The sequence below is a fragment of the Calonectris borealis genome, chromosome 3 (genome assembly GCF_964195595.1).
Source record: "Calonectris borealis chromosome 3, bCalBor7.hap1.2, whole genome shotgun sequence".
NCBI classification, from domain to species: Eukaryota; Metazoa; Chordata; class Aves; order Procellariiformes; family Procellariidae; genus Calonectris; species Calonectris borealis.
The window spans coordinates 59,747,145-59,762,354 of record NC_134314.1 but is presented as its reverse complement, the minus strand read 5'-3'; the positions used below and the strand labels follow the sequence as shown (position 1 = coordinate 59,762,354).

At 45.5% G+C, this 15,210-nt stretch overlaps 1 protein-coding gene across 3 annotated transcripts in view; it reads right to left on the bottom strand.

Moving 5' to 3' along the window:
• Positions 1-14,858, bottom strand: part of RNF217 (ring finger protein 217) — a 63,482-nt gene extending 48,624 nt beyond the window's left edge. For all 3 annotated transcript variants that reach the window (XM_075145765.1, XM_075145764.1, XM_075145766.1), the window contains exon 1: positions 14,184-14,858. In XM_075145765.1, coding sequence (XP_075001866.1) covers positions 14,184-14,858 — 675 coding nt within the window. The remainder of the gene's footprint in view (positions 1-14,183) is intronic.
• Between the last annotated feature and the right edge of the window lie 352 nt (positions 14,859-15,210).

Genomic DNA, 15,210 nt, shown 5'->3' with positions numbered 1-15,210 from the left:
GAGAACAGAGGTCACTCTCCAGGTTCTTTACAGCACTCATTAGATAAGCATATACCTTTTGAAGATGCTCAACTTCCTGCCATAAATAAAGGTTTTATAACCCACTCAAAATACCTATCAGCCAGCCATTTACTTCATTTCATCTGCCTTTTCTTATTCCTTGGGCAGTACTTCTGCGTTTTTCAAGTGTCTCAATAGACCATTACACAAGATATACTATTATTTGATATACTCCAGTTATAGTTCTCATCAGGCTTTCCACCATGGCTTACATATATGAAGTAATCCATTAAAAATCATAAGCTTACACCTTTCAGAAATATTTTTAACGTTTCAATGCCTGTTGGTGTCAGCATATATCAGTCTTCATGTTTGTGTAAGGTTTGTTCAAATCCAGAAGTAGGCTTGTTGTGATCAGATTAGTGCCTCATACTGATTTCGGAGCCAAAAATTAAATCAATTAGTGCTTCCATGAAATTTATCTTCCCAGACAGACTTCACTGGTGAACTTGGAGACACTATGTGAAACTAAAACCCTGCAGGAGACCAGTTTAGTCAGGTATAACAAGAATTGAATAATAATATTCTTTAATGCTACACAGTCTTCAAAGGTGCAAACACATACAGGACGTTGAAGACAAAACGCGTGCTTGCCTACCCAGCCTCTACCTCTGAGTAAGATTTGTTGATTTTCCCTGTGGATCTAGCTTCTGCATACAGCAGCTATGAGGAGCACAACAGTTTCAACAAGTTCATTCAGGTAGCTTGCAGGTATATTTTGTGATGAATACAGAAACTCAACGTTTATTGCATCTCAGCAGCAAAGCCCTCCCTACGTACACCAGGCACAGAGCCAGGATGGATTTCACCAGAATCTCCAATAAATCACCTTGCAACCACCTTGAGCTACCAAAAGACCACCTTGGCAGCCAACATAAGTACTTTAAGGATGCCAAAATCCTCCCACAAAACTTGTCAGATATTGGTATCAAAAACTGGAAGGAAAAAAAACTTAGAATGAGACATCAAGAGATAAATCCAGAATTATGATGCTGCAGCCTGTCAAGTGAAGCATACAGCTAAACTAAAGACTAACAGAAAGACAAGGAAGTTCAGCTACAACCAGCTACCACCTTCCAGTAATTTACAGCACATTTACCCAGCTGGTAACTGTAGTTTCACCAAAAAAAAAAATTTCAAAACAAACCGCACACCCAAACCACCCAATTTCAGAAATTGTTTTTCAATGTTACATAGTACATAGCTTTTCTTTGGTACCTTAACCATCTGTTCTGTTAATTGTTTTCACATAAAAGCAATCTGTGAAAACTAAACCAAACAATCACTGGTCTTTGCTAATTGTTCTTTCTCTCATAAGTTTCTTTATACAACAGCCTGCATGAATTCCCTTGGAGAGTTATTTCACAAAGGTATCCTCTATAGCCTAGGTCAACTCAGGTAACAGCAACGCAGCCTCTCCTCTGCCAGCGGAGGGAGGGGACCACTTGGAAATTGCTCTGATTCAGCCAGATCAATCTAACCAAAAACAGTCTCGAAAACACAGTTTTGAAATTAATTTAAAAGCCATTTCTCCTAAAATGTGTGAGACATTTGACTTCAGATTCCTTACAGACCAAAAAATACCAGACACAAAGCATGGTTTGAAATGCACAGCTTGCAGGTACACGTTGGGCATTAGAAAATCCCTTGCTGTTTTCAATGGTTAAAAAAAAGTGACACCAGACAATAAAACTCTTCTACCATTTCCTCATTGGACTCAAGCTTCTCCTCAACAAAGAGCACTCTGAGAAGTGCAGGTGGCCTTCCCATTCAACCAGGCCAAACTCAGTGCATAATGGTGCCACACGGCAAGTCCTTTTTGACAGCATCGAAGGTGCTGGCTTTGAGAACGGCCCAGATACCACGCCCTTCTTCCCAAACTCAGAGAATGGAAGGACCCTCCCAGGTCTTTTTCTTCCATCCCAAATGCACAGGTTCATGCTGATTTCTAGCCTAATCTAATTCATTGCAATTTTTATAGTTTGTGTTGTGCCCAAACTTCTTTAGAAGTTTGCCTACCCAACTTATGCCCTCTTGCATTTAGAGAGAGCAGTCATTTCTCTTCCCAGTTCTCCTTATACTAAAATAAACAGTTCTGCATCTGTGCAACAGCATTCTTCTCGTTGCAGTCCTTCCTGGTTCCTGCCATTTTTCTTAAACCCTGGTGCCTGAGATTCCAAATAAAGCCTCACCACATACAACAGCCTCATTGCTCTCCTCTCTTTACTACATCCTCAGATTGCATTCACCTTTTTAGTGGTTCCATCACTATTAGCCGCTCACATCATCTGTCATCATTAACCCAGATTTGCTGCCTCCTACTAATGTTCCAATGGGCAGGCGGGCTCCTACTTGAAAAATGAAAATCGTCAAAAAATCTCTTCCTTGCTCTTTCTTTTCATCATAAGGACTGATAAAACAAAATTATCCTAGATCAAAACTCAATAGAGAAACTAAATGGTAAGCTAGCATCAGAAAACTTACCATCTGGTGCCAGTTCATTATTGAGGCAAGGAGAGGGGACCCTTTCCTTGTCTCCTCCCCTTCCCCCAAACAAACATCTCAATGCTTCTCACTAAGAAACGTGCTTCCAGCTTGGGAAAGCTGTAGTTACAGCCCATTCATGACAAAGCACATGCTAGAAGCGTGGATTATATACAGCTTAGAAAAATTCTATATTCACTGTAAAAATAGGCCTAAAATTTTTACGGGTCAAAAGCAGTACACCTACAGAAACATAAAAAGTCAACTGGAGTAGAAAAGAATATACTGGAATAATAATGAATTGATCTTGGTTGTCTTCAAACGAGTTTATTTTTTTGTACTTGTACCAAGAGACTGTATGACCAAGCTCAAAAAGAACCTTCACCAGCAAAGATCTCAAGATGATGCATACCAGTTCTTCCATGACAATGCTGTATCTTTTTCTGTTGTGCATTTTTAAATAACAGCACATTTAGTAACCATCTTCAGGCATTTTGTGTCTTTGCAGAAAAACAAGAAAAACCCCACAACCCACACAATAAAAACCAAAAATCCTTCTAAGATTTTGAGCTCTGCATCTTTTCACTTGTTATTCAAACATGTAAGGAGCAACAAGGAACTTCTTTTGAGAGCTCTTTGGTGCAAGAAAAATTTCTCTCAAGAAAATAATGATCAGGCTTGGCACTGCTTGGCTGCAGCAAACTAAAGCTGTTGAAACAATCGAGATCAAAAAAGAGGTTCCTCATCTGCAAGAATATTCACATGAAAAACTTCACTTGTAAAACTACCTTAGGAATAATCTGTTCTATGTTACAAAACACTTGGGGGTGCTTTAAAATTCCAGCTAGTTGAGAGCTTCTTATTTAATGATGCCACAGGCAGCAGAGACAGGAGTGGTGGGTACAGCCTGGGCTGGACTGCGAACCTCAGTGCTGTGAGCAGCTCAGAGAAACGGTCCGGACCGTGCCACCACGCCTGTCCAAGAGCCGTGGGTGCAGATGCACCTTTGGGCGCTGGAGAAGCCATGACTTCCCTCTGGATTGTGAAAGAGGAAACGATGCAGCAACAGGACCAAATTGCAGGTTTGATTTCATCAGGCTCCAATGAAAACCTCCACGTGCCATCATCTCTGTCCCCTTCCCTCACACGGCCTTTTCAATCGTTTTGTTCCGACAAGCTGTCACAGTTGCCAAAATAAATGGCCCTGCTTGGCCATGGACACTTTATTCAGTACTGCCCTGTGGCGAAATAAACATTTGCATGCTGCGCATGAGACAATTAGGAACTGGATAAGACACAAAAAAAAAAAAAAAAAAAGTAAAAAATGGCTGTGAAAGGTCACTTTTAAACCAGATCATTTTTTTCTGCTGGTGGATCAGATGATGCAGAAACAGTAGGGAACAAGTTGCACGTTGGGGTGAGTGGCACTGCTAGCTAGCACTGTACACCTTCAGCTTTAGACAAGGTCTGCTTTTCTTGACACAGAAAGAAAAAGAATAAGATCCAGAACTCATTTTAGATCCTTAATTTACCAGAAGTGATGGCTTGGCCTTGTCTCACTACCCGTCTTGGCTTGGGTGAGGTTCTCATGAAGCATTACACCTCTGGAATACTTCAGGCAGGATTTGCTGAGTTACTCTCACAAAAAGAACGACAAATCAAGCCTTCACATGAAATACCTACTTCACTGAGGCAAAAGCACTCAGTAATGTCCATCAGCAATAGTCACAACTGACTGCAAGGAAGGTTTAAATCTTAGACTGGGAAGATGCTAGTAATTTAAAATAAAGTTACACCTCCAGATAATGCCTTAAAAGAATGGGCATCTTCAGAAGTTTCAAAATTACTCTTTAAGTGTTACTGAGAAATACAACACAAGAAAGGCTGAATCTACTTTCCATTATACAAATGGGTGAAAATTTCTGAGGTTGCTTAATTTCCACTGCCCATATGTAAGGAAAATGGGGACCATAGATATATGCATACTTTGAAACATCCAGATTTTAATACTGTATTTCACTTCGGTCACTTTGAGGTCTAGATGGCCATGTACATGTCAATACCCGTACGTTTTGACAGAACTCCAGTGTTTTACAACTGATTTTCTGCCTTAATCTGAGTAGGATTAGTTCACCACAATAAAATATACTATCACCACCATAATTCTGCCTGGAGTCCTAACATCTACATTTTGTAGTTGGTATGCAACACTTGGCATCTAAGTACTATGGGGCATGTTTGCTCTTTTGTGGATCCGTCCATTCCAAAAAACTTTTAACTTGCACATTCTTTCCCCTTTTTAAGCTGCATGCTAATACCATAAAGTTAACCAAGCAGAGTTTCCAAGCTATTGCACAACTGAGCTGCGCATGCACTTGAAAAAGCACTGAGCAGTTTACGTACTTGCTTCCACAAGGCCTCTAAAGGAGTTCTTCTAAGCAGACAAATTATACCTGGCACTGCACAGGTGCGCTGGAATGGAAAGGCACAAGGTGTCCTCTCCCCAAAGCGCACCCACACAGCAAGCAACATTAAAATAGCTGAAAGCATTAAGAAGCCCTCCCCCACCATTTCTTTGCCCCCATACAGCAGCGATAGTATTGACAATAGCGGAGCACTTCTGTTTGCCTGTTCAGGCTGTAATCGTGTCACAGATGGCATGCTGCACCTACCTACTCCACCCTTCTCTGCTACCTGTAGGGTATAAAAGTCTTCCAGCAGTCCAGTAAAGCACTAACCCATTATTTTCCTGGAAGTTCTGTAGTTCAAGCTGTGTTTAAAAGCCATTACTTTTTTTTCCTTTTTAAGGTTAGATTTATTTCCTGCCCGCCTCCATCCAATAGGAAACCAGAAATAGAGCTAGTCCCATTGCATGTCTGGCCACCATTTACCAGAATAACTGGCCAGTATTCTGCTGCAGATTTAAACGGAGGCCAAAGATCCACCTTATATACAAAGGCCACCGGTCTTCGTGATTCCCTTTCATTTTACGAAAGCATACCCTGAGCAAGCCCACCTTCTGGGGCAAACCGATTCTTACAACATCACCAAGCCCTCTCCATCCTGGCAATCGTCTTCTCGCTCTTCTTCCTTCCTCGTATTGTGTGAGCAACCCCACAGAGCCACATCGCAGCTGAAACAGTTTGGATAGGACTTCCCTTTCCTACAAGCTAAAGGCACAGAGTCATTCAGACCCCCATCTTACACACCCAAGCTGATACACCAGCATTCCTACGAGATCAGGGAGCAAAACCAACAAAACTAGAGAGGTACCTGCCTTTGCTGCCATTCGTATCATGTCAGTGGTAGAAAACAATGCACAATGGCATCAGCATGACGAGGCTTGAGAAAGTTAAACTTTGCCCCTTCTATTTTCCACTACAATATCCAATATAGTTTGTACTGTACTTAATAAAAACATCACTGGGAAAAAAAGTCCACAGAAGGGACAAGGTGCTTTTATTATTATTTCAATCTGATATTCCTTAAAAGAGTTTTTTAAGTGCACTACAGTCTACTAGCAAGCTTGTAAGGAAAAGGAAGTGGGACAGCTTTAGAAATTTCTTCATCTTTTCATGAACTTGTAATCTAGGAAGCGCACAGCCTTTCTCACAATTAAGCAAATAAACAAGAGCAACTGTACATCCCAACAAGCTTGTCAGTGAAAATATACACCGATCTTAAACTGAAGCAGTGAGGTGGCTACTAAGGTAAATGTGGACTCTAAGCCATTTCAGGTTCAGTTCCAGATCTGGCTTAAGCTACTGTTAAACTTCTGACCTTCTGCACTGAAATCTATAAAAGTTTTCTTCTCTACAAGTAAAGTCTTGAATTTTTTTTTTGTCCTAATTTTTTCCCATTTCACTTACATTAAGCAACTGCTCTCACAAGGCTTATTTACCTATAAAATAAATGTAGGTGTGCCATAGCAGAAAAACATACATTTAAGAACTGGCTATTCAACAGGAATGTTGTTATTTTTATGTTCACGTTAACTTCCAAATAAAATTCATCTCTTTGCCCTTATGAAAAATTTTTCAACTACTTAAAAATGGACTCAAAAGCCTCTTCATTGCTAGACGAATTTGTCACTTTTTCTATACTAGCAAAAGACATAGGTACTTGGCTAATAAAATCCTACAGACAAGGACTTTTTTTTTTTTAATATAATTCGTAAATAAAGTATTAAAAAAAAAGAGCAAGAGAAACATAAGTGCAAGCAGCTAACACATACCGAAAGACAGATAAACCAGCGTAACTGGGTGGGTAAGTAATGCCCTTCTTCCCCAGTTTAAATTCTTTTGAAGAAATTACATCCCTCACAACTCTTAATCATTTTGACAATGTACTTATATCCTGGCCATGTAAGACACGTCCTTTCCTCAAGCCTGGCTGGTTTAGACAGCAGGAAGCAAGATATTTGTACAAGAAGAAAAGAGGAATAAAGGGCCAAGAGGCCCCAGAGCAGTTGGAAGAACAGTTGTTCTGGGTGGAGAAACAGAGGAATGGGGCAGAGGTGAGCTGAAGGCCTTCCCAACCCCCATTTAACTCCTTCATTTCTCTTTGAGCAATTAAAACCCAACAGTTCAGTTTTCAACATGTTTCACTTTAAAATTCCTGGACTGAGTCCATACCTGTGCCTGGTAGCTCCTGGGAACAGCTGGTGGGAGCAGTGGGAGGGAAGGCATGCGGCAGACGATCTCCTCATGGCTCAGCCTGTCATGGTCCCCAATGCCAACACCACCGACAGACCAGCGAGGTGCAACACACTGGCTATGGGAGGCAGCTGACAAGCAGGGCTTCTGCTTCACAGAAATTCCGCATTTTCAGAATTGGATTTCAACCCAAGTCAAAACAAAACCGGTTCTCCTTCGTCTCCCACTGCAATTTCACATTCATAGGAAGTCTTCACTCTTCAGAATCAGCTTTACTATTAACATCAACAAATTCATGGCACCACTATAGGACTCGCCATATACCTTCACCCCTTGCTACCAACATCAACAATTTGATGATACCATTTATCCTCACCCCAGGAATGCAGGCCTTCCCCCTTTAGCAAAACCCTTCCTGCAACTGTTCAAAGGTGACACCACCTTTTCTACTCCCAACATCTCTGGTCCTACAGATCAGAGTTTTAACAGAAATCTTCTTAGCTGTAAGAACAGCCACTCTTTTTCCCCTTCACTCCATAACAGCATGGCTAAGAAACAATGGCCACATATTCCAGCTCTACATCTGGCAAAGACTTATCCAAACAAGAGGAAGTCATAGCTATCCACGTACAGTAAGCTTGCAGCTCCTTCTACACAGAGAACAAACGTACCATACAAAGTGGTGGTATGTTGACAGAGTATCTCGGCCTACACACACTAGGACAACTAGGCAGTATCATCATTCAAGAACATTGCTCAAAACTAGTTTTCTTTAAAAAGAATTTACAAGTATTTCCAGCAGTGCTAGATTTTGTAAAACTTTGTTCCAAACTTAAGTTTTGGCCCAAACTGGATCCATCAACAAGCATTCAAGAGCCAGCTATATGCCCAGTCAACTTTAACGCTTACAATCTTACAGGTACTTGGGTGTCATCCTGAACTGTGACAGCAACCCTTGGGCAGCTGGCTATGCAGCAGCATTTCAGCACTGGCACTGCATACAAGATGTCAGGAGAACAGGACACACTTTCAGAAGCTGTTTGCTGAAAATGACAGTGAAGAAGTTTAGGTGCTCCTGCAGCTTTCAGGCCGCTCACAGCTGATGGACTAGGTCTATCTGCCTCCTCCTTCTACTCAGGAACATAGCCACCTTACAGTGGCTGAAGTGGCTGGTTTGGTTTAGAAAGCCTGTAATCTACCAGGTAATATATTCTTCTCTCCTCCTGCACCTCTCTTCCTCCTTTGGAAACTACTGTGTTCTTGCAATGTCAGCTGGAGGGTGGTCGCTCACCCTGCCATCACCTCCTGGTAGCCAGTCTGCAGCCGTCCTAGCAACTTGCTAGCTAGTGTTGGAGCATGTTTTTGGATTAATAACCCTCGCAAACACAGAGCTTCTCCCCCACTGAATGACAGCAGCCCTTCTGAGCTCTGGTTTGACTCAGGGCACAAGCAGCTCATTAACCATCAGATGATTCAGCACTTGGTGCCTACATTTCTGCTGCCTGGTTTTCATCAGCAACCAGACTACAACTTTGAAGGTGTATCATTTATATGATACCATCAGACACCCGAAGAGGCACACAGGTGTCAAGTCCCTCCGGCTCCAAACCGGTACTAGTTTTAGGCAATACAGCCTGCTCCTAAATCCTCCTCTTCCCTACATGGCTTTATAATCACATTCCCCACAAAAATCCTGAATATAACAGCCTGCTGCATTTTTCTCCAGGTCTTTCAGAAAGAGATCATGCACAGAAGAGAAAAGGGTCAAAATCAAGATCTCAGGTCACAGAGAGAAGACGACTGGTAACAGGTCCCGGACAGAGGGAAGACAATCTCTACATTTCATGCTCAGGAGACGAGAGCGGGATTTTAGTTCCAGCAAAACCAGCCATGCACAAAACATTGTTGGATGCGGCCCCTCCTCGCCCCCAACAATCCCTTCCGATTTACTCATGGCCACTAATCTCATTAGAGTTCCTATAATTAAAGTGCCATAATATCTGATCAAGAATATAGTATGCTGTTTAAATTAACTCACCCAAAGTCCTTTAATATAAGAATGACTGCTCCAAGAGAATTACGAGATTTACAAAATAAAGCATCACTAATGAGCACAGGATCAAAACTGGATTATCAAGTTTCCTAATTTGCATGTAGAAAAAGCAGGCAGTCAAATCACCAAGGTTACTGTGAAACTTTTACAGCCACTTTGTAGGAAAAGTGAAAGAAGTATAGATACAATTTTATATATATAGCTTCAAATATTTATTAGAGAACATACCGTACTTTATAGATGTTAGGAAACAGCAAATGTTATTTTGGTCTAGTCAATATTTGCTAAAAAGTGAGGAGTGAGACTGTTGTTCTGAATAGCCCTTGTCAGATTTACAGATTAGGGAGATGAGAAAACACAACCTTAGCCTCTTTACCAGTCCAGGATAAGTTAAATATAAAAACTGAGTTAAACTTTAGGTCTTCTCCCTCTCTTCTTAAGTCAAAATTCTTCCCATACCTATTTGTTTATTTTTAAAGAAAATTTCCAAAAAAATACCACCCTCCACCTCCCCGGACACACAAATGGACAAAAAGCAAAACCAGGTGCAAATATTCCCTCTGACTCACAGCCTGGAGAGGTTAAGAAGTGAATCACTCATTTAGCAAACCTATGTCTGCACACAGTTTCTGTAATAACCCAGGTTTGGTGCCATGCTAAATGGAGAGGAAGATGGGAAGTGAAGGAGATGCAAATGCAATATTGCATCTGTGAGATTGAGTGCTCTGGTTCTTCCCCTCTGTCCCCAGTTTGGATGCTGGATGCACGAGTGTAGAAGCCCACAACTCCCAGCCGAACGGGAAACAGTCCTTCCATCCTTCAGACCCCGACCTCACTCGGCATATACCTGAGAGCCCATGGAGATGGCCTCCTGGAAGAGCACTGACATTTCAAACATTCGCACTCTTCAGCCTCATCCATTTTACGTTTGTGATTAAGCATAACAAAGAACAGCAGCTTTGGGCTGCATCAATTCCTGGGGACGGGGCTTCTTGGGACACGACCCAGGCTCTGTGGGACTCACACCAGGTCCTGAGGTGCAAGAGCCACAACCTCTTTCATGCTAACCCATCACTCATACCTACCCTTCCCTCAACTTCTCTGGGTCCAAGAGAATAAAGTTATAGAATTTTTTTTGTGAATGGTAGATAAACTGGTCATAGTCAGACCCTGAAAAGCCCCAAGGGGTCTGCGAATATTAGGCCAGGAGAAAGAATAGCTAAACTGAGGCAGATGTAAAGTTAGGCAATTTACCAAAAAGTCAGGCTCCAAATCAGCCTGGGTGCTCCAGGCTCGCCTGCTAAGCTTCTGCTCCAGCCATTAAATCTTTGAGAGGGATTATGTAGCAAGTGCCGCTGATAAGAAAAAGTGGATTTGACCTCTAAGGACCTTCAGATGCGACATTCCTAAATCAATTACCCTCATTTTCCAGCATGCCGGTAACACTATAAGCAAACTCTGCAGCTGGAGTATTTTCATCTGGATAATCTTCTTTTCAACAATGCCTAAAACTTCAGTTGATTTCTGATCTATAAAGGGCTCCAAGGCAGAAGTTTCGATGGTGTTATATGTTTACATAGAAGAGGGCAGAGTGCATTAACAGGGTTTTTACTTTGCTCTTCCATTAAGCATCATTTCAGAAATCACAATGAAACCATCATCAAGAATCCAGCTTTCTTCAGTGGGAAAACACACACAGACATTAAAGGCAACATGAATTATTTTAAGCATCATACTTCTGCCAACATACTCCACATTTTCAGCACAAAAGACCACTGCTTCTCCAGAGACTTAGAGTCAGCCAGTGTCCTCTCAAACAAAGGGCACCGATTGCTCCTTCTCTGACAAGGAAACCAGCTCTAAACAATGCATATTGCTGCTTGGGGTTTTGTTTTTCGGTTGCTTTTGTTTGTTTTCAATTTCAGGTACATTCCTAAATCAAGCTGACTGTATCCAAACTGAAAATCTGTTAAAATTTTCAAATAGAAACAGTTTTTCAACATTTACTCCTTTAGAACTTTTGGTAAATTTTCTTTTTTTCTTCGCTACATGAAGTGCTAAGCCTCAAAGATGAAAGGTGACTTATTTCTATCCTATACTGCCTTTCCACTCCTCCTTCCCAGAAACTCCTCTAATATAACTGACATGGAGAAGCCTTTTCTCTCTCCTCAGGATGAGTCACAGGGTCCTTCCACAGCACAAAGGAAAGATACATCACTTCTTGTTCTTCTCAAAGAAATATCACTTTCTTGTTCTTTTCAAAAAAGGAAGACAGGGGAAGAACACATTGGACTGTTATTTGAGGGTATTTTGTTTCCTTTTTCCCCTGAACAGATTTATCAAGCAACTAAAATTCTGCCTGGTCATAACAGCATCTCTAACAGCGTGCCCACAGAAGTGCTCTGTGAATCTCCCTCCTCAAGATCAGTATCCCTGCTGCAGACATCCCCTCCTCTGCATCTGTATCCCTGCCCCATCTTCTATATGCACAGGAGTAAGTACTCATATGGCTATCTGCCAAGCAGACCTTTTAATAGCTGTTGGGATAAGCTTTGCAGAGTGCCCAGCAATAGTAGTGGCTTCCTTCAAGAGGGCATCCCTGCATATGCATCCAACAGCTGGCCAGTGCTAAACCCACTTCATGGGGCATATACCTGGTTCCCAGGCCAGTCAGATGTTCCAGCCACCAAGCTGCTGGATCATCCTCCAAGAGTCCAGGCTAAACCAGGCAGAAGAGTTCTGCGGTATGGCTTTAGCTACCGGATCACATAACTTCCATAGATCACTCTAAGCTACTCTCTGTATCGCTTTAGCTCACAGCTAATACTTGGGTTTGGGCAGAATCTTGCTCTGATATAACTTTTTTTCAAACCTTGCAAGATCCTACACCCCTTCTTACTCAAAGGAAACAAACAGGTCAAAACAGGCACATCTAGTGGCATTTCAACTATTTTAGACAAATTATACCCTAAACCCACGTCTTTTTCATCATTAATGTGAAGAAAAAAAAGGGGGGGACTTAGATAACTGAATTCAGTGTTTACGCCTACAGTGCAGACATCTGAATTTCATCACCTGAGGTCATTACTGATTACTGTGCCTGGCCATTCCTTGAAATATTCTAGTACCCATTTTAATGGGGAAGAACTACCACAATTCATCATGTCAACTTGAGGAACAGGCTGCAGGCACCTGCAGAAGCTAGAGAAGACCACTCTAACTTCACACCACTTTGCAATTTCCAGTTTCAAAGCAAGACAATACTCTTGACACATGACCTCAGTGGCAAATACAAAGGTGGCACAAACATGCACTGTCAATATACTCTAAAAACTTGCTGAGAGTTTCCAGTCCACCATTTAACTGCAAACCAAACCATTCTGGGCTCTGTGCACAAAGAGTCAAGAAGACGTATTAAATGTTCCTGAGTTTCACTGTTACAGGATTCATACAAAACACAACTCTACTTCTCCCATTCATCAGTTCCCACATTAAGCCCTTCCCTGTTATCTAAACATAACAAAGGTGGTCCATGAAAATGCTAGTGAGTTTACTATTAGCCAGAACAAATGCTTCCAGCACTAGTAAATGCTACGTAGGCTACTAGTGCCCGGAGAAGAGGACGTGCTTTACTTCAGCCAGCACATGCAATTTCCAAGCAGTGAAATGTTCCCTGGTCAGAACAGCCCGACAACTATTTATAGTGCGTGGGGGTAGCTGTAGTCATCCATCCCATCCCTACGCATGCAGCCCAGCGGGAGCACCGACAGCCCCAGCATGGCTCCCAGCCCCAACAGGTGCAAAAATTCATTCTACCACCACACCAGCATGTCTCCACCAAGCACGTCCCAAAAGTTTCTGTTGAATAAAAACATAAAGGTGTTAAGCAAAGGGTTTATTTAGTTTTGTTTTTCCCATATACCCATAGTTCTCCCATTGCTCTTTGGGTTTAGGGCATGCCCTACACTAGAGGCAGAAACAATGCACAAGTGTTTTGTGATGCTGAACTAGCTACTAAAAACACTAGCGAAGACAGAGCTTTGCTTTCAAGCTGCTGATTTTGGTCTGAAACAGCAGTTCTGAGCAACAAAACAGCAATGAAGATATAAGCAGCCTATACATGAGTAGCTATCTACCCAGGATGAGCAGCTATCTGCCCAGGATGGAAAAGTTGTTGTGTCTTGGACCCCCCGCCCCAGAAGTTCTTCCTTACTGTTGTAACTGTAATTCTTCACGAATAGTCGCACAGACCCTCCCCCCACTATTTTAACCTTACATAACTGGCGTAACACCAAACGCGATGTATCCTCAGAGGAGCAGGCCGAGCGGCTGCAGAGCCCATCACGGGCGCGCGAACGCCCGCTCGCACCAGCGGCGGCACAGGCGCCCGGCGCTGCGGGGGACTGCGGGAGGGCGGCCAAAACCCCCAGCCCCTAACTCCAGGAGTCGCCTCAGAGGCGGCTGCTAACGCTCCCAAACGCTGTTCCTTATCATTCTTTGCACTCCTCTTTAAAGGAAGCTGGTGCCAGCCACGTAACAGCAAGAGTTCGAGAAGTCAAAGAGAAAATTCTTTAAAAGATGGGAAGAGCCTGAAAATATAAAAGTGACCAACCCGACAGGCTGTGTAACAACCAGCAGACAAACACTTCGGGAACAAACGGTCATTAAATTCGCAGCTCACACGCAGGCAGCTGCCAAACGCGTTCCGTACGGGATGGGGAAGGTTCCTACGCCACCCCACCCCACCGAGTTCAACCCGCCAGGCACACAAGCCACGGAGCCGGGCCCGGAGCGATGCTCAAGCCCCCGACCCGCGCTGCCAGCGCCTCACCCCTAACAACCAGCGGCAGCCCGGCGGGCCGGAGCTGCGACTGCACCGCTTCACGGTTTTCCCCCCTCAGCACAACTTGGCAGCGCCCGCCGGGCCGTACCTGGGAGCTGAGGTACCGCTTGAGGCACTCCTCGCACACCGCCTTCTTGCAGCAGGACAGGGGCTTGATGGGCTTCTCCTCCAGGCACACCCGGCAGCTCAGCACCAGCAGCGGCCCGAACTCCCCCGCGATCAGTCCGGAGAAGGGCTCGGGCAGCAGGTACAAGTCCACCACCTCGATGCTGCCGCCCGCCGACAGCGGGTCGCCGCCCGTCGCCACCCCGCGCCGCGCCGGGGGCTGCCCCCCTCCTGGGCCGCCGCCGCCGCCTGGGCCGCCGCCGGGTGAGGCGGGGGCCGCCGCCGGCCGGTCGTTCTCCACGCAGTAGACGGTGCAGTACACGTGCCGCCGGGGGGGGCGGCGGCGGCCGTTGCCCCCCTCCGGCCCCGGCCCCTCCTCCGCCAGGGCCGCCGGCTCCCCCGCGGCCGGCGGCTGCTCCGGCCCGGCCGCCGCCTCCGCCTCCTCCTCCTCCTCTTCGGCCCCTCGCCGCTCGGGGCTGGCGGCGGGCGGCGACGGCTCCCCGCTTCGCCCCGGCCCAGCCGCCCCGCCGCCCGGGGCCGACTCTCGTGGCGGGGGCGGCTCGTCCGGGCCGGGCTCCCGCGGGCCCCCGGCCGGGCTCGGCGGCGCGGCGGCGGCGGCCGCCCGCGGGGCGCTCAGCGAGCTCTGCTGCTCCCCCATCGCCGCCCGCCGCCGCCGCCGCTCCTTCCCATCCAGCCGCCTCCCGGCCCCGCTTCTGCTTCCGGGTCCCGAGCCCCGCGCGCCGCGGCCCGCCGCGCCGAGCCCCGCGCCGCCCGCCCGCGGGCGCCGGCCGCCGCCGCCCGGCCTCCTCCCTGCGGGGCTGCGGGGCAGGGAGCGGCGGCAGCGGCGGGTGCCGCTCAGGTCAGCGCCGCCCGCGGGGTCGCGGCTGGAGCCCGACCCCCATGCCGGGGAGGACGCGGGCAGCCGCCCCTGGTGCCGCGGGGCAGCGCGCCCGGCCGCGCCTCGCAGCAGCCGCCCCGGCCCGCCCCACGCGTCGCCACCCCCTGCCTGC